The sequence below is a fragment of the Saimiri boliviensis genome, chromosome 12 (genome assembly GCF_048565385.1).
Source record: "Saimiri boliviensis isolate mSaiBol1 chromosome 12, mSaiBol1.pri, whole genome shotgun sequence".
Lineage (NCBI taxonomy): Eukaryota > Metazoa > Chordata > Mammalia > Primates > Cebidae > Saimiri > Saimiri boliviensis.
This window is the reverse complement of record NC_133460.1, coordinates 78,181,950-78,206,377: the sequence shown is the minus strand read 5'-3', so window position 1 is coordinate 78,206,377 and position 24,428 is coordinate 78,181,950. Positions and strand designations below refer to the sequence as shown.

The 24,428-nt window shown below is 43.3% G+C and overlaps 1 protein-coding gene across 2 annotated transcripts in view; it reads left to right on the top strand.

The window, feature by feature from the left end:
* The window catches only part of MYOF (myoferlin), a 185,007-nt gene that overhangs the window by 107,517 nt on the left and 53,062 nt on the right, over positions 1 to 24,428 (top strand). For both annotated transcript variants that reach the window (XM_074382594.1, XM_039465156.2), the window contains 9 exons: positions 1,274 to 1,466; positions 3,045 to 3,200; positions 6,599 to 6,730; positions 10,509 to 10,672; positions 13,186 to 13,300; positions 16,020 to 16,125; positions 18,215 to 18,360; positions 21,660 to 21,833; positions 23,369 to 23,477. In XM_074382594.1, coding sequence (XP_074238695.1) covers positions 1,274 to 1,466; positions 3,045 to 3,200; positions 6,599 to 6,730; positions 10,509 to 10,672; positions 13,186 to 13,300; positions 16,020 to 16,125; positions 18,215 to 18,360; positions 21,660 to 21,833; positions 23,369 to 23,477 — 1,295 coding nt within the window. The remainder of the gene's footprint in view (positions 1 to 1,273; positions 1,467 to 3,044; positions 3,201 to 6,598; positions 6,731 to 10,508; positions 10,673 to 13,185; positions 13,301 to 16,019; positions 16,126 to 18,214; positions 18,361 to 21,659; positions 21,834 to 23,368; positions 23,478 to 24,428) is intronic.

Sequence of the window (24,428 nt, the reverse complement as noted above, 5' to 3'; positions counted from 1 at the left end):
GGTGAGATTGCGCCGTTGTAGCCCCTCCTGTGCAACAAGAGCAAAACGCTGTCTCAGAAAAAAAAAAAAGAGATTTGCGGAGCAAGTCGCAGTCATCTATTTATACTTCTGATATGAGCTGGTTTTGAGGAATCAAACTGGAATCTTTTTAAACCTTATATAACAGGAAATTCAGTGTTTAAGGGAAGTTGTGCTAGGATTTTCTTCATTGAAGAATTGGGTGAAATTCAAGTGAGTGGAAATTCTAGGTAGGGACACTGTGAACGGAGCTTCCTGAAACTGGTGAAAACCTCACCCTGTGTCCCACCCAATGCCATGGTGGGAGGGAAGGCCTGGCAGCAGAAGGCTAATTCTGGCCCTAGCTCAGCCGTTCTCAGTAACCCTTGGGGGTCTCATCACAACACATCCAGGCTGTTATACCGAATGAGGATTCGGCCTACACAGGTGGTTCATAATCTTTCTGGAGTTCACGGGCCCCTTTGAGAATCTGATGAGATGATGGTGAAATGATGCTGATGAGAGAGATGATGAGATGAGGAGGAGGATGGCCACATTGTTTAGACTTTGCAGTGCAGCTATTCCCAATGTTCTCCGTACATCAACTCCTTTCCTTCTCACAACAGCCCTAAGACGTATGTCCCACATTTGAAAATAGGAGGACAAGAAAGTAAGCGGTCAAGACAATAGAACTAATAAAGAATGGAGCCACGGTTAGTACCCAGGTCGCTGGCTTCAAAGCCTGTCGTCGTCTTCATTACATCACACTACACAGGGACACAGATAGACACAGTTTTCTTTGTAAGTTTCAGAGTTTCACAGACCTTCTAAGACTCACCCGTAGATGCTTAGAGGCCCAGGATTCCCTAAGTTAAGAATGCTTCAGCTAAATGGTCTCTAACCTCCGTCCTCTTCCATTATTTTGTGGGTCTGTAAAATGATTTAGGAAGCAAAAGATGGGAAAGCCAGTTCCTCTCAGCGGCCACTGTTTCCGTGTTCTTTCCAGTGACTCCTTGGGCCGTTGTTAACCCATAAGGCCTAAAATAGCTTCAGAATTTTAATCTCCCCGCATGCCTTGTGAAAATTAAGAGACTGGCAGGTCTGCTCCGGCAATGCCAGATATATTCAACTCCAGCATCAACCAGGCAACGCTTGCAGATTGAGTTAAGAGGTTTGTAAGATGGAAATCAAACATAAATGTATTTGACAATTCTGAAGTCTAAAATTAGGTTATTCTTCAAATTCTCTGTTTCTTTTTATTTCTTCCTTTTTCTAGATATACATTGCCTCTCACAGAAGGAAAAGCCAATGTCACAGTTCTCGATACTCAGATCCGAAAGCTGCGGTCCAGATCTCTCTCCCAAATACATGAGGCGGCTGTGAGGATGCGGTCGGAAGCCACAGATGTGAAGTCCACACTGGCAGAAATTGAGGACTGGCTTGATAAATTAATGCAGCTGACCGAAGAGGTAGGACTTTTAAACTACGCAACCATCACCTGATAGGGAAGAAGGGCTCTGCAAAATGGCACCAAGAATAGGGGCGGTAGAAGGAGAATCTACTACGTTATCTGGGATGTGGAACAGATCTGACAGATTATAAAAATCAAGGAGTAACTGGGCTGAGAGTGCTAATGGATGAATGTTACTGAAATCAGGGCCGGGGAAGAATTTTGAGTTGGTGATCTTGGAAATGTCTTCAAAAGTGGACAAATCATTATCATTTTCATGGTACTGTCAGAGAATATTTTGAATGATCTTTGTAGTACAGAGGATTAAAATGTCAGCTTTGGCTGGGGTTCGGAAGACCTGAATTTGAATCCGGTTCTACCATGTATAACACTGGGCAGGTGATTCAACCTCTCTGAGCTTCAGTTTCCCCATCTGTAAAATTGAGATAAACATGGCGCTTACTACTTAGCCTTGTAGTGTGAAGATTTAAAGATGATGGGTGTAAGGGCTTAGCACAGTTGAGGACACACAGTAAGTGCTGGATAAATGCTGGCTACCACGAATCTCAGTGGACTGGAAGAATGAGAAAGTAAGGAGACTCCTCCTGTCTCTCAGAAATCAGAGGGTTGGGTAGGTAGTCACATATTGGTGGGTAGAAATACACCTTAAAAAGCACACAGGATTATAAGTCATATAATTTTCTACTTCGTATGCTTTGGTATTCTCACAGTGTTCTATAGTGAACTTAGGAGAAGGAGCTTTTTATACCGGTGTGTGCCAATGTAGACATTTGAATATCCAGCCCTGAAAGCTGGATTATCTCCTTTATAATCGGAAAAAAAAAAAGGGTTTTGAAAATGAAATTAATATTTCAGATTTGGCAAATATTGGATGGTGAGCCAGAGACTCTATGTCCTGTAAAATACATGTAATCTGTAACCCTTTGACTGCTGCTGGTGGCTTTCTTCAAATGATACTTCAGATAAGATGGAATATTTCCTAAGATGCCTCCCAGAGCAGAGAAGGAGGGGCTTTTCCAGGCGAGGCTGCCCCTCTGCTTCTCACCCTTCCCTTTGGCTGGCCTTAGCTTGCCTCCCGGCCCTGCAAACTCACAGTACGGTTCTAGAAGATGGGAGCTCAGGAATTTGAGACAGAGCCCTAACCAAGGATTTCTTTGCAAAATGGATCTCTAAGGGTCCAGTATGCAATGTCTTCAGTCCCTCTCTCCCCACCTTTTTTTTTTCTTTTTTTTTTTTGAGTTGGAATCTCGCTCTGTCACCTAGGCTGGAGTGCAATGGCATGATCTCAGCTTACTGCAGCCGCTGCCTCCTGGGTTCAAGTGATTCTTCTGCCTCAGCCTCCTGAATGGCTGGGACTACAGGTGCATGTCACCACAGCTGGCTAATTTTTGTATTTTTAGTAGAAATGGGGTTTCTCCATGTTGGTCTGGCTGGTCTCGAACTCCTGACCTCGTGATCTACCCACCTCAGCCTCCCGAAGTGCTGGGATTACAAGTGTGAGCCACTGTGCCTGGCTCCCTCTCCATCTAGACTCACCATGGCTGTGCTTCCTCTTCCATCCAATGCTCGTGATCAGCCACAGAACAGCATGCCTGACATCATCATCTGGATGATCCGGGGAGAGAAGAGACTGGCGTATGCACGAATTCCCGCTCATCGGGTCTTATACTCCACCAGTGGTGAGAATGCATCTGGAAAATACTGTGGAAAAACCCAAACCATCTTTCTCAAGGTATGTGTCTTCACGTGTCATGTGGAACACACTAAATGTAAAAGCCGTATTCCTGAGAAGGGGCTGCTTTGTACCATTTGCTAATCGTTGAATGGTGAGGGTAATTGGGATTAATTCCAGCACATTCTGATCCCTCCCTCTGGGGTGATAATTTTCAGAGAGTAGATCTGAGGTTGGCTGACATTCAATCAAGGACACCTCCTTAGATGTCTTTGTGACATTAATATAAACATGGCATTGTGAATGTTTTGCTTTCTGGCATGAATTTTTCACTTCTAATGTCTCATGCAAGGCAGTGCCTTTCTTCCCTTCATTCTAGTGAATGTTGGGGAAAGAAAGAGAAAGCAGTAGAGATGGTCCATGGAATCTGTTGCTCTAACCCAAGCGTCACCAAACTACGGCCCGCGGGCCGCCTGCGGCCCCCTGGGACCATTTATTCGGCCCCCGCCGCACTTCAGGAAGGGGCACCTCTTTCATTGGTGGTCAGCGAGAGGAGCACAGTATGTGGCGGCCCTCTAGCGGTCTGAGGGACAGTGAACTGGCCCCCTGTGTAAAAAGTTTGGGGACGCCTGCTCTAACCAAATGAGCAATAGATTGAATCAAGTTCAATTTGATGAACCAATCAAATTGAAGATTTTGATAATTGTAACTTTAGGGAAGAGATTCTGAATATATTTAGAGTCATAGACTGTCTTAAGGGCCTGACAAAAGCCATGGGCCCTCTCCTCCAGGGAAATGCACACTGCATGTGCATCGAATATTTTGCATAGAATTTAGGAGCTTCATACAACCCATAAGCCCATTCCAGGACCCTGAATTAAGAACTCTGTGTGTGCATATGGGAAACCAAAGGAGAGCCTGGGGCCAGAAACAGAGAAATCAGAATAGTTCCCATCTATATTTTGACATCTCTCTGGCCAACCCCAACTGGAGTTCTTTGGATTTGGGGCAAAGAAATAGCAATTAAGAAGAGAAAAAGCAGAGTCGGGGAGTATTCTCTTCAAACAAGGAGATATCTGCTAACTTTTAATAAATTTACTCATTGCTCTTTAATCAGGAGGGTGTAAATAGAATCAGTGATTATCTTCTTTCAAGTGTCTCTTGGTAGAATAAATTTTACTTAAGATAGAACCACAATTATAATTGACCTCAGCAGTGGGTGGAAGCAAACTGATTAATAAATAAAACTTCACAGGGGGTGGGAGAGGAGACAAAGGCATCTTCTCTGGGTTAGGTTTTAGAAGTTAGTGGATAAACAACAAAATGCTTTTAAGAGAATGTTTTATATATTTATTGATTTTGTCAATACTCATTACACAGTTTAGGGACCCATTGAACTCAGTTTTTTTGGTCTTGAGACACCTTTATACTTAAAAAAAATGATTGAAGACACCAAAGAGCTTAGATTTATGTGGGTTATACCTATCAATATTTACTGTAATAGAAATTGGAACTGATAAATTTTAAAATATTTATTGGTTTAACCATAACAATAACCTGTTATTAACATAAATTATATCAATTACATATTTAATATAAAATGTTAACATAATTAACAGAAATGACATATTTAATATAAAATATATATTCATATTTAATTACATATTTAATATAAAATGTTGACATAGTTGTTAACAGAAAATACATTTTATGTAAAAACTCAGAGCAGAGTGAGACTATTTTACATTTTTGCAAACTTGTTTAATGTCTTGCCGAACAGAAACATAGCTGGATTCTCTTATCTGTTTGTGCATTTAAGCTGATGGAATTAGTTATTTGGTTGAAGTATATGAAGAAGATCTGGCCTCACATAGATATGTAGTTGGAAAAGGGAGGAGTATTGTAATAACCTTTTCAGATCATTATGAATATTCATCTTTGATGTAATACTAAACTCAAGTGGTAGCTTTTAAAAGGTTAATTGCAGTGTGAAATCTGAAACCATATCAATGAATTTTTCATGCTCAGCTACATTAAAATCCTTGATCTTTCTTGGACTTTGAATGACTCTTTTATTCATGTCTGATTTTGTAACATAATGTACAATCATTTGGAAAATTCACTGAGGTATGTAGATCACTGAGTTATTATGACACATTTTGTCATACAATATTCAAAAAATCACTTTTAAATCACATTTGTTAATATCACTTATCAGAAAGTCTTTATGTGTTGGAAACTATCAAACTTACTGTGACAGATTTAAGTTTTCCAACACTGCTTTTTTTACTTGAAAGCTTGAATTTTGTCATCGCCAACGAAGGGTTCTTTTCCTTGGAGTTAGAGCCTCGCTTTGTTTATGTTAAAAAAAAAAAAAAAAAAAAAAAAAAAAAGCCTGCCCCATAGTCGAATTAGAATAACCATGTTTATCTGTCAATTGCAATTTTAAGTAAAAGTGATACTTCGTTTTTCAAAAATCTAGTTCAGCTTACAACTACAAAACTGCACAAGAGCTTTTTCTTGAGACAACCATCATCCGCCAATACGCAGCAGAGTGCCTCCCGTCTCACCACACAAAATATTCACATGTATTCAAGGGTGGAGGTTTAATAAGATGAGTTATCTTGTCTGAGCACAGTGGCACACGCCCGTCGTCCCTGCACTTTGGGAGGCTGAGATGGGTGGATCATTTGAGTTCAGGAGTTTAAGACCCACCTGGGCAACATGGCAAGACCCCTCTCTCTACAAAAATTAGCCAGTGTGGGGGCACACATCTGTAATCCCAGCTACTCTGGCAGCTGGGGTGGGAGGATCGCTGAGCCCAGGAGGTCAAGGGTGCAGTGAGCCAAGGTTGAGCCACTGCACTCCAGCAACAGAGTGAGACTCTGTCTCAAAAAAAAAAAAAAAAAAAAAAAAAAAACCAGTAATTTTTACTGCTTGATCAACATAGTCCTTTTATTTTTTATTTTTGTACATGGGAAAAGACAGAAAAGATAATTCTTTAGTGAAACTGGCATTTTGTTTCTTTACTGAGATTGCAGTTATTATTACTATTACTTTTACTGTTACCACTAGGTCCAGTCTGGCATCCCTGCCTTGATTCCTGCAGCGGTGCAGGAGGGTTCTCCACCATTGCTTTTGCACCACCAGTGCAACTGTCAATACAGTGAAGAAGATAAATACCATGTTAGTGTATTTAGAAAAATTGTTTGGACCTTATGGACCTCCTGAAAGATCTCAGGGACAGGCAGGAATCTGTGGATCACACTGACATCTGCTGCTTTAATTGTGATTTTAATCTTTGCTGTAGGGTGATCTGGTAATGTTTTAACGGAAGCAAACATAAAGTTAGACTGGTGAGAGCCATGATTAGATGTTCGCTCTGCTTTTGGCTTTAACTTCATGTCACACAGTCCATGCTGTGCCGAAGGTAACATCACATGCTATTCATCTCCCAGTATCCGCAGGAGAAAAACAACGGGATAAAGGTGCCTGTGGAGTTGCGAGTGAACATCTGGCTAGGCTTAAGTGCTGTGGAGAAGAAGTTTAACAGCTTCGCAGAAGGAACTTTCACCGTCTTTGCTGAAATGGTACCTTTAATGATTTCCCTATCGTTTCTTCTTTGGTGGAGGGAGGGGTATTTTTACTTTTCACCTTGGTGGAAAACATTCACATACTAAAAACAACCAAGCCCTCCTTACCATCCCCTAAATCCCATCCAAGGGATCTTAACCTAAGGGGACAAGACAAAAGCTCTTGAGATTTTATTGTCAACACTGGAACACACCATGGTAATTAACACTTTTGTTTGATAATTCTAAGAGATGACTTAGATGACTTCCATGCAATCTTAACAGCAATACTGAAAATGGCTGCCTTTCTAGCTCTCACAACTAGAACTCTCTAATAGTCTTATTGGTGCCTGACTATTAGAGAGTTCTAGCTGTGAGAGATGGAAAGGTCAGTCTTATTGGTGCCTGATGCTGGGACACTGAGTACACACACACACACACACACACACACGTACACACATGCACACACACAGGCACATGTGCACATATGTGCACACACATGCGCACACACCAACTCAGGAGAGGGGTTCAGATCTTAATACAGCTTACTTGGGGTAGAGGGTCTTAAAACCCCTGAAGATCCATTTCACGCTTAGGGGAAGCCTCAGATAGTCTTGTCCAGGGGACAAAAGAAAAAGGTGCCCCAAAACTTCAAAAACAATAGAGATAATTTGTAAAACCTTCACTGAGTTTAAAATCCGTCCAGTTAATGAAAAGTCTCATTACAATTAAACCCAATGAAAACAATGACAACCATTTACAGCTAAAAATAGACTTATTTTGATTTTTCTATACTATTTTTAACTCAAGTTGACTTAAATTATTAGATGTATTTGGTGGGTCTCTTCTGTTGATTTTCAGATGAACACCACTCTGCAGATAGGTCTTCATGCCCAAATAAATGAGGAGAAGACCGTCATCATTTTAGCTTATCTAGAAATCTGTTCCTTCTGCCCACTGCTATATCTGACAACTAGTTCAGGATTGTGGCTCTGATACGCTTGCTGGGCAAGAAAACCCATAGCCATCTTTAAGTTTTATTTTTTATTCATTCAACAGTGCTTGGCACATAATAGGTCCCAATACATGTTTGTTGAATGAATAAATAAATGACGACAATTTATCTATCCTACTCTCCACCCAACCATCCGTCCCTCCATCCATCTGCCCATTGAGGCTTTTAGGGAGTGGTGGCTTCATGCCATGCACTCAGCCAGGTGCTGAAGGTGGTTAAGAAGCCAAGGCTTGTCCTCAAGGATCTCACAATCTATTGCAATGGTTGCAAAACTGGTCTCCTGTTAAGCATGCAGACTCCCAGGGGTACCCTGGAGATTCTGATTCTGTAGGTTAGGTTAGGGATTAGCATCAGAGGTTATTTCAACATGGGGTGACAGTGGGGACCACTTTAAGAAACAGTGGAGGCCGGGCGCGGTGGCTCAAGCCTGTAATCTCAGCACTTTGAGAGGCCGAGACGGGTGGATCACAAGGTCAAGAGATCGAGACCATCCTGGTCAACATGGTGAAACTCCGTCTCTACTAAAAAATCCAAAAAAAATAGCTGGGCATGGTGGCACGTGCCTGTAATCCCAGCTACTCAGGAGGCTGAGGCAGGAGAATTGCCTGAACCTGGGAGGTGGAGGTTGCGGTGAGCCGAGATTGTGCCATTGCACTCCAGCCTGGGTTACAACAGCGAAACTCCGTCTCAAAAAAAAAAAGAAAAAAAGAAAAAGAAACAGTGGAGCCTGGTGCGGTGGCTCATACCTGTAACCCCAGCACTTTGGGAGGCCAAGGCTGGTGGATCACGAGGTCAGGAGTTTGAGACCAGCCTGACCAACATAGTGAAACCCCATTTCTACTAAAAATACAAAAATTAGCCGGACATGGTGGCATGTGCTTGTAGTCCCAGCTACTTGGGAGGCTGAGGCAGGAGAATTGCTTGAACCTGAGGCAGAGGTTGTGGTGAGCCGAAATCATGCCACTGCCCTCCAGCCTGGGCAACAGAGTGAGACTCCGTCTCAAAAAAAAAAAAAAAAAAAAAAAAAAAAAAAGTGGAATGTGTGGGAAACACACAAACAAGCCCTTGCAGGCTTGAAGTGGTAGTGAAGATAAATAGAGAGTGAGCTGAAGGCCAGTAGGGAGGCCTTGAGTGGAGGATGTTGATATCCAGCCAGCCGGATTGTGTGGAGTACGGGCCTTCACGGCATATGCAAGGAAAGGCTCATACCTGCCTTCCTGTAGGATTTCTTAGCATCCACTTGCCCTCCAGCTCTGTGGCTGGGTCTAAACCTGGAAAAACCAGCCCTGAGCAATGATTGACCAGCCCAGGGCTTCCTTCACTCTTTCCCATTTCCGGATCCTTCCCTGCATAAAGGGAAGCTTGAGCTTCACCTCATGGAGAGAGATGATCCACCCATTTCTGTCATTCTGTGTGACTCGCCTGTGAGTACCAGCAGGAGCACGTTCAGCACAGTAACGGAAATTGTGCTGCTGCTTGCCTTAATGTGCTAATACTAGCACTTAGTTTTCTACAGAATTTCCCCCCAAGATTTCTGGGTGTCTTTGAGGTGCTTCACACGTGTTTGCTCATGAAAACATTTTTCTGACTGTCCTGCCCCACTACTGCCGACTCAAGCCACAGTCCTGAAAGCCGCATCTCCACAGCTGCTGATACCCTCTTGTCCATGCCAAGGTCTTTGCCTGGATTTTACTAAAGCTATGCTGGCTTCCAAGCAGACCAGCAAGAAAGCCCTGCTCTCCGTTCTGTGTCTGAGTCATGTGCTCCCAAGTCCCGTGGTTCTTTAGGATAACAGATACTTGAGCTTCTGCCTGAAGCGCATCTCCCCTCCAGGCTGAGAGCCAGTATCTGAGACAAGCACTATTGCGTCCTCTTGATTCCAGTTTCCTAATCAGGCCCCCACTCCAATCTCCTCCCTTCTCCTTCAGCCAAAATCTTTCCTGCGGCTTATGTAAATCATCTTCTCAGTGGGTTCCTCAGCAGACAAATGGAAATTCTAGTTTAGATCCAAACAGGGACACCCACCACACTGGCAAATCTCCACCCTTTCCGTGGTTGAGATGATGAAAAGCAGACTGTCGTAGATTTATAGATTCTAACTTGGAAAGGAATGCCTTGTAAGCCAGAGTCTGCCATCGCTACTCAGCCTGCTTCCCAGAAAGGCCTTGGTCTGCTTGCCACATTCCAGATGGAATTAAGGCTCATAACTTTTAGGCATAATAAAGGCTGGGTACTCAAGGACCTTCATGTTTTAGATGGTTTGTGTGTGTGTGTGTGTGGACTGCCTGGGAAATGGCAACATTAATTGTATATTGTTTCTACAGGAAAATATGCCCCAAGTTCTTAGCAGTAGACTTACAAAGAAATTTTATAAAATCTGCTCATTCATAAGCTCAGGACTTTCATAGGTATTTAAAAGATAAGGTTCACAGAACTATCTTGAGCCATTCAAAATTACAGAAACAACTAAGATGCTGTATCACTATTTACAAAGCGTGTTCACAGTCATTTGCACATTTAAACTCCAGAACAACTCTATAGGAAAGGCAGCATTATCCTCAGTTTTTAGATGAGAACACTGAGTCTGAGAGAGTTGCATGATTTCTCCAACATGGCACAGTCAGTGACAGCTCAAGTTAGACCCATGCCTTCTGAGCACAAAGCTTTTTTCTGCTTTCTGTGGTTGTCCAGCTTAAGTCCCAGGTGAACTTGAAAATGTACATGCTAGCTTTATTTTTTGCTCTCTGATGGTGTTTCTCCAATTTTATCTCTTTTTAATAGTATGAAAATCAAGCTCTCATGTTCGGAAAATGGGGCACTTCTGGATTAGTAGGACGACATAAATTTTCTGATGTCACAGGAAAAATAAAGCTTAAGAGGGAATTTTTTCTGCCTCCAAAAGGCTGGGAATGGGAAGGAGACTGGATAGTTGATCCTGAAAGGAGGTAAGTTGTCCATTTTCTGAGTAAAAAGGATAGCAATGAAATCTTTCTCTACAAATTGCAAAATGTATCATATCTCCATCATCATTCTTGATAATATGTATGTGACACTCACTGAGCTGGACTAAGTCCACTGAAATTAATTTATAGAAAGTTGAAAGGTGTTCCACCAGAAGACAGGCACCTGGTGGCCGGGCACCATGGCTCATGCCTGTAATCCCGGCACTTTTGGGAGGCTGAGGCAAGCGGATCACCTGAGGTTGGGAGTTTGAGACCAGCCTGACCAACATGGAGAAACCCCGTCTCTACTAAAAATACCAAAAATTAGCTGGGTGCGGTGGCGCATGCCTGTAATCCCAGCTACTAGGGAGGCGGAGGCAGGAGAATCGCTTGAACCTGGGAGGCGGAGGTTACAGTGAACCAAGATTGCACCATTGCACTCTAGCCTGGGCCACGAGAGCGAAGCTCTGTGTCAAAAAAGTACCTGGTAACTAACATTTTTGAGAACTTATTATGTGTGACTGTGTCAGGCAGGATACTGGGCACTGGCGTCATCTTATTTCACCTTTATTACAGCCCTACAAGGGAAGTAGTGGCAAGAAGGATCTGAGATTTGACCCTACTTGCAAGAGAACAAGGTTACCTGCCATAGTTCCACAGATGCTGGCACGTGTCAACATTTGCTTGACCTCTTCATGCCCCTGTTCCTGCAGAGTAACATGAAGAGGGCCAGATGACACTTGTACATGCAGTAGATTGAATCATAACAGAGGGACTCTGACCTTAGGGAACTGGAATTTTTTATAATGGGCAGTAAGCAGGTTGACCCTTTGCTGCACAGAGAGACACTATCTTAGTGTTCCCCATAGAAACATCTTTGAAAAGACAGCCCATGACAAAGGCCGTCAGTGCCTTGGCTTGCAAGAGGTGCAGAAACTCGAGAGACTCTCAGAGAATTATCTGCCAACAAGTAGTAGTATTATCTCCACTTTGCAAATGAGGAAACGCAGATCTAGAGAGATTAAATAACTTGTCCAAAGGCGCATCTGAATCCAGCATGGGCACCCAAACCAGTACTCAGCTGTCATGCTAGAAAGTCTGCAAGAAACAGAGAAGGTACATGTAAGTGGATGAATTCCATATATGTGAACTACATCTCAAAAGCCATTATTTTTTTAAAAAAAATAAACAGTAAAAGGTGGTAAGCATGCTTCCCCTGGAGTCTGGGGGACACTAGAGCCTGTTTTCTAAACGTTGCCAACAACACTAGAACCAGCATTCCCTTTTCTTGGCATCTGTTGACAGCATCCTTGAGGTGGGAGGAAATAAGCTTGTGAAGTTGAATTTTTAAGGCTTCCAACTAGAGTTTGGGCTTGCCGTGGTCCGTTTCCTGTGATTGCATAGGCATTAGGGAGGGAGGGGGGCAAGTGAGCATGCTGCTCCCTTAAGACCCACACAAGCTTGCGCATGACTGCTTTCAACTCGGGCAGCTTGCTTTGGGTGGAGTTGGGGGAGATTGGTCAGGGGAAGGAAAATGGGGTTTGAATTGGCTGGAAGGAAGGAAGGTTAGTGAGGACAGGGAAAGGGTAGGGGAAATTGTGATAGAAAAAGCAGAAGGTCAAAGCATGTTAGGGCTTGATGGAATCCTAGAGGTAGCAGCCAGAGCTTTTATCCCCCTTTTCTGAGGCCCAGAGAAGTGATGGCTCATTTATGTAAATGGTTGGGACTATTGTTTTTTTGATTCCTTTCCCGTGCTGGATTCTAGAGGAGAATACAGCAGAGACAAGACGCACAAACAATAAAGGGAAAAAAGCCTCATTTGAGTAGGTACCTGGCAGAAGACTTGAGGCAAAGTTGGAGGCTCTGTAACTTTCCTCTGCAGGTTGTCCAAATAGTTCCAATCCAAGAGGGAAATTGGCATGCGCGAGAGTATGGATTTCCCAAACGCCCAAATGGAATTTGGAGTCTTAAATGACCTGGTTTGGCTCTCTACCTAGGAACTCTCCAGAAAACTTAAACTCCTCCTCTCAGTTTGTGATATGTAGACCAAGCAAGCCAGGAGTAAACATTTCCATATTTGGCTTCATGAGACCATCTCCGCTAGGTTTTAAAAAATAGCAGAGACGGCTCTCTTTCTTTTGAACTGTTAGCCAAGAGTTTCATTGAGAAAAAGCTGAGCAGCCCCGAACTGCACATGGAAGATGTCTGTGGTCCTTGTAAGAAGCTGCCCACAGTACTGTTTTCCCAGACCCCATCCTCATACTGAGAAGGAGCAACCTTGTTCATTTGAGGAGTTCTCTGTGATTTAGGTCACATTGTTCCAGCAGACCCTGTCTTCAAAGGAATGTCCAAAGCGATTAGTACAAAGAGGAATTTGGAGTCAGAACCAACAGGGGTAAAGCAAGGAGGGAAGTGGTGCCACTCCCAGGGCGTAGATGCTTCCTGAGTGTTGGGAGTCACTGGGGCCGCGGGTTACCCGGTCTCCTTGGGTAACCTGAGCCCTCCTCACCCCGCAGCTTGCTGACTGAGGCGGATGCAGGTCACACGGAGTTCACCGATGAAGTCTATCAGAATGAGACCCGCTACCCCGGGGGCGACTGGAAGTCAGCCGAGGACACCTACACAGATGCGGTGAGCAGCCTGCTTCGGAGAAAAACCCTCACCTGTCACCTCTCATTGTGATCTGTGGGGGACCTATCTTGGCTTTACCCTTCTCCCCTGCTCCATCTTATGTTCTGAAGAGTCTTCCTCTTATAACTTAAGCCACACTAGTGCCACAGTATTTATTTTCTTTAGAATAGAAATGAGGCCTATTTAACTAGGTGTTGGTACATGGTATAGTTTGGATTGTGCAAATTTTTTAGGTAAATTTTTATTATGAGCCAACAAGGGTTTGTTGTTGTTTGAGGGCTTTTTGAGATAGGGTCTTTCTCTGTTTCCCAGGCTGAGTGCAGTAGTGAGATCATAGCTCACTGTAACCTCAAATTCCTGGGCTCAAGCAATCCTCCAGCCTCAGCCTCTCCAGTAGCTGGGACTACAGGCACATGCCACCATGCCAGACTAATTTTTTATTTTTTTTGTAGCGATGGGGTCTTATTATGTCACCCAAGCTTGTCTTGAACTCCTGGCCTCAAGCAGTCCTCCAGCCTCAGCTTCCCAAAGTGCTGGGATTACCGGAGTGAGACACCAAGCTTGGCCTAGTCTTCTGCTTTTAGTTTTAGTTTTGTTGTTGTTGTTTTGAGACAGTGTTTTGCTCTTGCTGTCCAGGCTGGAGTGCAATGGCACGATCTCAGCTCGCTGCAACCTCCACCTCCTGGGTTCAAGCAATTCTGCTGTCTCAGCCTCCTGAGTAGCTGGGATTACAGGTACATTTTTGTATTTTTAGTAGAGACGGGGTAATTTTTGTATTTTTAGTAGAGATGGGGTTTCATCATATTGATCAGGCTGGTCTTGAATTCCTGACCTCAAGTGATCTGCCCACCTTGGCCTCCCAAAGTGCTGGGATTACAGGAGTGAGCCATCGTGTTCGGCCAGCTTGGCCTAGTTTTTAGTGTCATAACACATGAACTGTTTTTGTCTTTTAAAAAAATCCAAGCAGTGTTAAAGAAAATCAAAAGTAATTCTTCTCCCAATCCATATTTCACTCCCCAAAGATAAACATTGATGTCTGTTTTCTGTTCGTATACAAGTATATAACTTCCTTTTTTCTGCCTAAATAGAATTATGTTGTACACACAATTCCACAGCTTGTATTTTTCACATAATAATGTATCTTGGATATTTTTTATATCAATGTATATAGATCTATGAACTTTTAAAAATGGCCACAGAATGTTTGATTATATGCACCTGCTATAATTCATTTAACCCCCTCTTTCTGGGCATTTAGTTTTGAGTCGTTGGTTTTTATAAGCAGTGTAACAGTGAACATCCTTAAACATACATTTTTATTCACTTCTGAAAGTATCTATAGGAAAGATCCTTGGATTTGGTTCATCTAGGTTTAAATGCATTTAAAATTTTGATACAATTTTGTCACCTTTAAAAAGGTTTTATAAATTCATATTTTCAACAAAAGCATGAGGAGCCTGTTTGCCTTAAACATTCACCATCCCACTTTATAATCTTTGCCACGTGAATAAGTGGTATCTCGTTATTTCAATTTTCACTCTCTTAATTTAAAGTGAAGATAAGTATTTTTCCATGTTTATGGGCCACCTTTATTAGGAACTTTCTTTTCATAGCTCTCTTCAGTTTTATGCAGTTTATCGACTTAAGTCAATATTTTACATAAATTTTGCTCAATTGTTTATGACTAACATCATAAACCTCCAGCAGCATTTCCCTGTACTCAAAAACATGTGTCTCCTGGGTGTGGTGGCGTATACCTGTAATCACAGTACTTTGGGAGGCTGGGATGGATACATCACTGAAGGTCAGGAGTTCAAGACCAGCTTGGCCAACATGGTGAAACCCCATCTCTCCTAAAAATACAAAAATTAGCCAGATGTGGTGGCAGGCGACTATAGAGGCTGAGGCAAGAGAATCCCTTGAGCCCGGGAGGGAAGTTGCAGTGAGTTGAGATTGCACCATTGCACTCCAGCCTGGGTGACACAGCAAAACTCTGTCTCAAAAGCAAAAAAACTCCAAACCATGTATCTTTAATGTTTTACCCATTCTCTGTTGGGTTCTTTCCCATGTAACACCTCATAAAGACAGTTGCACCATTTCATAATATTAAGTTGAACCATAAGAAATTGCTGAGATTAGGGCCGGGCGCGGTGGCTCAAGCCTGTATTCCCAGCACTTTGGGAGGCCGAGGCGGGTGGATCACGAGGTCAAGAGATTGAGACCATCCTGGTCAACATGGTGAAACCCCGTCTCTACTAAAAATACAAAAAATTAGCTGGGCATGGTGGCGCGTGCCTGTAATCCCAGCTACTCGGGAGGCTGAGACAGGAGAATTGCCTGAGCCCAGGAGGCGGAGGCTGCGGTGATTGAGATCGCGCCATTGCACTCCAGCCTGGGTAACAAGAACGAAACTCCGTCTCAAAAAAAAAAAAAGAAATTGCTGAGATTCAGCAACTTTGACCTACAAAAACAGCAATTTCACATGATTGAACCTAATACTATTCCCCAACAGTAAAAACATAAGGTAGTTTAAACTAATTTTTATTTAGCAGTTGTGCATAAAGATCAGAGAGTTTTCTGAGTGAAACGGATCTCTAAGATGGTATCTAAGTAAAGGTGTGAATGCCATAGTTCAGTGGGAGGAGCTATATCTTGCCTTTTGCATCTGACTGACACGATGGCTTACCTCTCTTCTTTGTGTTTCTTTTTGTTTCCTAAGAACGGCGATAAAGCAGCATCGCCCAGCGAGTTGACTTGTCCTCCAGGTTGGGAATGGGAGGATGATGCGTGGTCATATGACATAAACCGAGCGGTGGATGAGAAAGGTAATATTGTATATCTATGACCTGATTGGGCTCTGCAGCAGGGCCTTGGTTAATCAGGGTGCAGTTGCCTTGGAAGGGAAGATCCTCACTTCTGCTGGTCTACGGCAGAGGTCCCCAGTCCCCTGGCCACAGACCAGTACCAGTTCGTAACCTGCTAGGAACTGGACCACACAGCAAAAGTGAGCCGTGGCCAAGTAGGCATCACCACCTGCGCTCTGCCTCTTGTCAGATCAGCGGCAGCATTAGAGTCTCGTGAGAGTGCGAACGCTATTGTGAACTGCACATGAGAGGGGTCTAGGTTGTGTGCTCCTTATGGGAATCTAGCCATCCTCCCCTAATCCCACAACCCTGTCCATAGAAAAATGTCTTCCGTGGAACCTGTCCTTGGTGCCAAAAAAGTTGGGGGCTGCTGGTCTGTGGCAGCTGGGTCACATGGCAGTCAAATGTAGACTAGTCAAATGTAGAATCCAAAGGACAGGCAAGTGTATGGACGAGTGCTAAGTGGGCAGGAGGGTGTTAAGAGTGAAAAACAGGCCAGGTGCGATGGCTAACGTCTGTAATTCCAGCACTTTAGGAGGCTAAGGTGGGTGAGGTCAGGAGTTCAAGACCAGCCTGGCCAAGATGGTGAAACCCTGTCTCTACTAAAGATACAAAAATTAGCCAGGCACGATGGCAGGAGCCTATAATCCCAGATACTCAGGAGGCTGAGGCAGGAGAATCGCTTGAACCAGGGCAGCAGAGGATGCAGTGAGCTGAGATCATGCCACTGCACTCCAGCCTGGGCAGCAGAGTGAGACTTTGTCTCCAAAAAAAAAGTGAAAATCATCAGGTGATGGAGGCCAACTGGTTGGGTTTTGAGATGCTTGGGAATCCATGATGAGAATTTGGGAGGGAGCTGCAGTCAGGGTTTCCTCTGTTCTAACATACCCCATAATCTCGCTGGGAACACCACATTCAGGAGCCCCCTGGCTCAGAAAAGAAAGCTGTAAACTGCCCTTAAAGTCATCGTATGCACCAATAATGCAGATTATTGATATAACTTCTGGTGTTTGTCTTTTTCTCACTTAATTGAAATTAAGTGAATAATAGCATTTGGAATTATCAAAATAGAAAACCTGATTCATTTCTTTCTCTGTGCATGGGGCATAGAACTGACATTGACCCAGAAGATTTCACATGGATTATAGGTTCCTTGCTGATCTTGATGTACATACCAGATCTTAGAATAATCGTGAGCATTGATTGAGCAGTAACTATGTGCTAAGTATGGCCCTCATGCTTTGCAAATGTTATTTTGATAGTGTTAAAATATTGTAACCCTATAAAAAGGTGTGTTTTATCTGTACAGTGGGGAAATTGGGCCATAGGCAGGTTTACCAACTTGCAGGAAACCATTTAGTTAACAGCCAACATGTGGTGATGCTGATTTGAACCCAGGCTGTGCACCCGCGCAGCCCACACCCTCACCTGTGGTTTCTCCTCTTGAATTGGGCTTTATTCTTTTTTTTTTTTTTTTTTTTTGAGATGGAGTTTTTAGCTCTTATTACCCAGGCTGGAGTGCAATGGCGTGATCTCGGCTCACCGCAACCTCCGCCTCCTGGGTTCAAGCAATTCTCCTGCCTCAGCCTCCTGAGTAGCTGGGATTGCAGGCACGTACCACCATGCCCAGCTAATTTTTTGTATTTTTAGTAGAGACGGGGTTTCACCATGTTGACCAGGATGGTCTCGATCTCTTGACCTCATGATCCACCTGCCTCGGCCTCCCAAAGTGCTGGGATTACAGGCTTGAGCCACCACGCCCGGCCCTGGGCTTTATTCTTAAATGCATTCAATTACCATGAATGACCAGAAGCATAAAAGTGGAGGAGAACCCCATGGCCACCAAGGAAGTATTTTGAGGAACTCAATGGGAACAAGGCTGTATTCAGTTTGCCTGGACATCCCAGCAAAATGAAAAGAGCCACGCATTCGGTCATGATAGTAGAGAGCGTCTGGGGGCTGGGAGAGTGACTGAATATTTCCTGGAGGTTTATTTGGTGATCTGGCAAGTGCATCTCTTTTGGGTAACTATTCACAAACTCTGTTCCAGGCTGGGAATATGGAATCACCATTCCTCCTGATCATAAGCCCAAATCCTGGGTTGCAGCAGAGAAAATGTACCATACTCATAGACGGCGAAGGCTGGTCCGAAAACGCAGGAAAGATTCAACACAGACTGCTTCAAGCACCGCGAGGGTAAGAGGAGTCAGGGAACAGAGCTGGTCTGGGGAGCTCTGCCCTCCTGACCACAAAGTCCCAGCTAACTAGGCGTTTCTGCAAAAACTGTTTGCAAATCCATTCGGCTGCACTCGAGGCTCTCAAAGTGAGCGCATCACAGCCGGCAATATCACCATCACCTGGGAATTTGTTAGAACTGTCCCATCCCAGCCCTACTGATCTAGGAATCACGTGGCTGGGCCCAGCCATCTGTAGTTCAGCAAACCATCCTGGTGATTCTGAGGCAGGATAAATGTTGAGAACTGCTACAGAGGTGTTAAACGGAAATTATTTTGGCAGCATAATATAGTCGCAGCAGTAGCTTAGAACTTGGAACAAGATGTGTGAAGATTCAAACTCTGACTTCCCTTTCTTTCTCATCTGCAAAATGGGAATATCTATACCTTCCAATTAGGGCATGGTAAGCTTTAAATGGAATAATAATTTTGATAGAACAATAACACTCAGAGTAAGTGGCATGTATAGAAGGGGCTTTCTATAAGGCTAGGTACTGAATAGGCATCACCTATAGTCTCTAAGGTTTGGATTTTATGGCCGTTTTACAGATAATGTTCACAGAGTTTAAGTAGACTTGCTCTAGGCCAAGTATCTAGTAAGTGTCAAAGCTGGTGTTGTAATAGGAACACCAGGAACTCTCTCTATTCCACAGAATGCATAACTCTAGTAGGTGCTATGACATTACTTTTATTAGATGGTGAGCTTCTGGAAGCAAAAATGGAGCCAGAGTCGTCTTTGTATCCTCCTTGCTAACTCAGAAATGTGCTCTCAGTAAATAATCTAGTCAAATAAATGAGCTAATGAATGAGTCTTCGTTTACAATTTAATTTTAAGTTCCAAGATACATGCCCAGGATGTGCAGGTTTGTTTCATAGGTAAATGTGTCCCATGGTGGTTTGCTGCTCCTATCAACCCATCACTTAGGTATTAAACCCAGCATGTATTCGTTCTTTATCCTGCTGCTCTCCCTCCCTCCACCCCCTGGCCCCAGTGTGTGTTGTTTCCCTCCAAGTGTCCATGTGTTCTCATTGTTCAGCTCCTACCTGTAAGTGAGAACATGTGGTATTTGGTTTTATGTTTCCATGTTAGTTTGCTGAGGATGGTGGCCTCCAGCTCCATCCATGTCCCTGCAAAGTACACAATCTCATTCCTTTTTATGGCTGTATAGTATTCCATGGTGTGTATGTAGCACATTTTCTTTATCCAGTCTATTATTGATGGGCATTTGGGTTGATTCCATGTATTTGCTATTGTGAATAGTGCTGCAATGAAAATATGCATGCATGCATGCTTCTTTATAATAGAATTCTTTATAATCCTCTGGGTGTGTACCCACTAATGAGATTGCTGGGTCAAACGGCGTTTCTGGTTCTAGGTCTTTGAGGAATCGCCACACTGTCTTCCACAATGTTGAGCTAATTTACACTTCCACCAACAGTGTAAAAGTGTTCCTATTTTTCCACAGCCTCACCAGCATCTGTTGTTTCTTGACTTTTTAATAATCTCTATTCTGACTGGTGTGAGATGGTATCTCATTGTGGTTTTTATTTGCATTTCTCTAATGATCAGTGATGTTGAGCTTTTTTTCATGTTTCTTGGCCGCATAAATGTCTTTTGAGAAGTATCTGTTCATGTCATTTCCCCCTTTTAATGAGGTTGTTGGTTTTTTCTTGTAAATTTGCTTAAGTTCCTTGTAGATTCTGGATATTAGACCTTTGTCAGACGGATAGATTGCAAAACTTTTCTCCCATTCGTAGGTTGCCTGTTCACTCTGATGATAGTTTCTTTTGCTGTGCAGAAGCTCTTTAGTTTAATTAATGCATTTTTATTGTTTAATTATCCCATTCTGATGGGGTGAGAAATTTCTAGAGGTGCTGGAACCCTCTCCCACCTGAGAGCACCAGGTTGAAGTGGAAGGAACACTGAGCCACCAGTCAGAAGGCTCCGGCTATGGCCCGGTTCTACTAATGAGCATTGCTGAGACTTTGATCATGTTTCCTAACCTGCCTTACTCTTGCCTTTGTGAAATCTTTCACTGCTACTATTAATATTACTAGAGGGTCACGTAGAAGATTATGCTTAACCTGCCTTTTACATTCATTCTAAGTGAAAAAAATAGACCCAGCGACAGTAATTACCCCCATGGAGCTCTTCTCAGATCATAAATATTATTCCATAATATTTTACATTTATTAAATCCAGTCATACTTTTAGGATAGCTAAATAAAATTTCTGCCATGAAAATGTCAGCTACATGAAGGCAAAGACTCTATCTTTTCTTCACTGTGTCCTCACCCCTAACATGATCCCTGTCACATAGTAGGCACTCAGATTTGTTGAATGAATAGAATATAACATTGAAAACTGATACCACTTGTATATCAATAGTTTTTAAGCTGAAAAGTAGCATACAAATTTGTTGTTAGTTATTACAGAAATAATATATTCTGACCTATCACTTAATTCCTAGTTATGGCAACTATTAACTCAGGCAAAACATTTAAACCTTGGGTAGGGGGGCGGGCATTTAATTTTTTTTCCTACCTACGTATAGTGGAGATGTCAGTGTTTTACAAACTACATCACACTAGCAACATTTTTATATACTAATGAAGTGAGCAAACAGAAAGCAATTTGAGAAAGAGTCCACTTGCTTTACCCACCCCGAGTCTGAATGAGGTGCTCCTCGTGAGGGTAGGTCCACCATGGAGCTGTAATTGCCTGCTTATCTCTCTGCACCCCCACAGTCCATCGGCTCTGCAAGGGCACAGGTCTTGTCTTTTTTTCTTTTCTGTATTCCTGGCTCTAGCTCAGTACTTGGCAAAGAGTTGATTTTGAATACTATGTATCTGTTGATTGATCAAATGACTTGTTTTATTTTTTTATTTTTTTATTTTTTATTTTTTTTGAGACGGCGTTTCGTTCTTGTTACCAGGCTGGAGTGCAATGGCGCGATCTCGGCTCACCGCAACCTCCGCCTCCTGGGTTCAGGCAATTCTGCCTCAGCCTCCTGAGTAGCTGGGATTACAGGCATGTGCCACCATGCCCAGCTAATTTTTTGTATTTTTAGCAGAGATGGGGTTTCACCATATCGACCAGGATGGTCTCGAACTCTTGACCGTGTGATCCACCCGCCTCGGCCTCCCAAAGTGCTGGGATTACAGGCTTGAGCCACCGCGCCCGACCGACCTGTTTTATTAATATAAGGAATATCATCATCATCATCGTCATCATCCTTAACATTTTTACTTCTGTTTTAGGCCATGGAGGAATTGGAAGACCAAGAAGGTTGGGAATATGCTTCTTTAATTGGCTGGAAATTTCACTGGAAACAACGAAGTTCAGATACCTTTCGCCGCAGACGCTGGAGGAGAAAAATGGCTCCTTCAGAAACACATGGTGCAGCTGCCATCTTTAAACTTGAAGGTGCCCTTGTAAGTACTAGGTTGCCAGAGTGCAGATCGTATTGGTGTAGAGAAAATATGTGAGTGTTAGATACAGCACTGCCACCTCCACAGAAATGCCTGTAATTCCAGTACCATAAGATGGCAAGTATTAACAGGCTGAGGGAAAGCCACACATCCTGGGTACTCAGTACCTCCTGTAGAATGAATAGACCATGAGCACAGGAGTATTCGCGCGGTGGCTCAAGCCTGTAATCCCAGCACTTTGGGAGGCCGAGGCGGGTGGATCACGAGGTCAAGAGATCAAGACCATCCTGGTCAACATGGTGAAACCCTGTCTCTACTAAAGGTGCAAAAAATTAGCTGGGCATGGTGGCGCGTGCCTGTAATCCCAGCTACTCAGGAGGCTGAGGCAGGAGAATTGCCTGAACCCAGGAGGCGGAGGTTGCGGTGAGCTGAGATCGCGCCATTGCACTCCAGCCTGGGTAACAAGAGCGAAACTCTGTCTCAAAAAAAAAAAAGAAAAAGAAAAAGAAATACTCCTGCCAACACACCTAGCATTTTTCACATGTGTCTGTTCCAGGACCCTTATTTCAGGTAACATCTATTCACATCCCAGGCACAAGTTCCTTAAATCATATCTTAGAAACTGCAACTGTTCAACAAACCAAAAAAGTTAAATATAAAGATGTGAGGGGGAGGAAATCAGAGGGCTAGCTCACAAAATTAGAGAGCAATTCATACAGAAGCACTGTAAAGAAGTCGGGGGGAAAAGCAAGCAGGTGAAAGGAAGGGATAGGAGAATGGCAGTGGGTGATCTGAAACAATAGGTGGCCGGGTGCGGTGGCTTACTCCTATAATCCCAGCACTTTGGGAGGCCGAGGCAGGTGGAACACGAGGTTAGGAGTTCAAGACCAGCCTGGCCAAGATGATGAAACTCCGTCTCTAATAAAAATACAAAAATTGGCCGGGCATATCAGCAGGTGCCTGTAATCCCAGCTACTCGAGAGGCTGAGAGAGAGAATTGCTTGAACCCAGGAGTTGGAAGTTGCAGTGAGCTGAGATCATGCCACTGCACTCCATCCTGGGGTGACAGAGCAAGACTCCATCTCAAAAATAAAATAAAATATAAAATAAAATAAAACAATAGAGTGGTCAGAAGCCTTGCCCCAACAGCCTATTTTTGCATTTCTGCACTCTGACCCCACTGCATTCTCCTGCTGCTGCTGCTTTCTCTTCCTTATCCCATCCTTTTACTCCATGTTGATCCTCTACGTTTTTTCTTTTTTTCCCTTCCTTTCAGCATCAGGGTTTGGCAAACCTGGACTGGAGATAGGAGGGCTGGCTCCCACTTCCTGCTTGGCTGCTTTCCACTGAGTGACTTCAGGGAAGTCACTTGCTATCCTGGGACTTTCTCCTCTTAAAAAAACATGGGGCGTTTGGACGGGAACATCTTTACAAAGCTAGAATTCCATTTGTTTGGGATTCTTGCCTCGGGGTTGGTTGGTTTGCCTTTAGGCAGTGTTTCCTGACTCCTCTGCTAACTGACTGTTAATTGACTTTAGGGGGCAGACACGACGGAAGATGGGGATGAGAAGACTGTGGAGAAGCAGAAGCACAGCGCCACCACTGTGTTCGGAGCAAACACCCCCATTGTTTCCTGCAATTTTGACAGTGAGTTTTATTTTTTTAAATTTATTTTTATTCATTTTCATTTGAAATGGAGCCTCACTCTGTCACCCAGGCTGGAATATAGCGGCATGATCTCGGCTCACTGCCACCTCCCAGGTTCAAGCAATTCTCCTGTCTCAGCCTCCTGAGTAGCTGGGATTACAGGTGCGCATCACCATGCCCCTGGCTAATTTTTTGTATTTTTAGTAGAGTCACGGTTTTGCCATATTAGCCAGGCTGGTCTCGACCTCCTGACCTCTAGTGATCCACCCACCTCAGCCTCCTAAAGTGCTGGGATTACAGGCATGAGCCACTACACCTGGCCAATAGTGAATTTAAACATGACTTTGTGAATTCCACTTCCTTTTATCTCAAGGAAACTCTTCAAATCACCAAATATGATTTTAAAAATCTCTTCGTGCAAACATGACTTTCATTTTCATCCTTGATGAAAGGGGTTTTTAAAAATACAGTTGAAAACCATATCATATTTTAGGTGAAGCATGGTCAAATCATTGATTTTAACAGTCTATCTAAGATGTGTTTACTCTATCTAGTAAGCCTCCAAAATTGAAATTTTAACTAGGAAAAAAGGCACAAAAAATTAAATAAAAGTTGATTTCAATAATAACCTTCAGGATTTGGGGGCTGAGACAGACCTACTCTACAATAATATTAGCAAACACTTACATAGGTCTTAGCTCTTAGCATGGGCTAGGAACTATACATATTATAACTTGGTTAATCCTCCTAACAACCCTATAAGGTAGGTGCTATTATTGTCCCCATTTTACAGAAGAGGGAACCAAGGCACAGGAAGATTAAATAACTTGCCCAAAGTCTAATGGCTTGTAAGCACTAGAGACAAGATTTGAACTCAGATAGTGGAGCTCCCAGAATATGTGCATGGAATCACAAAGCTCTGCTATCTCACAGAGAGAGAGAGAGAGACAG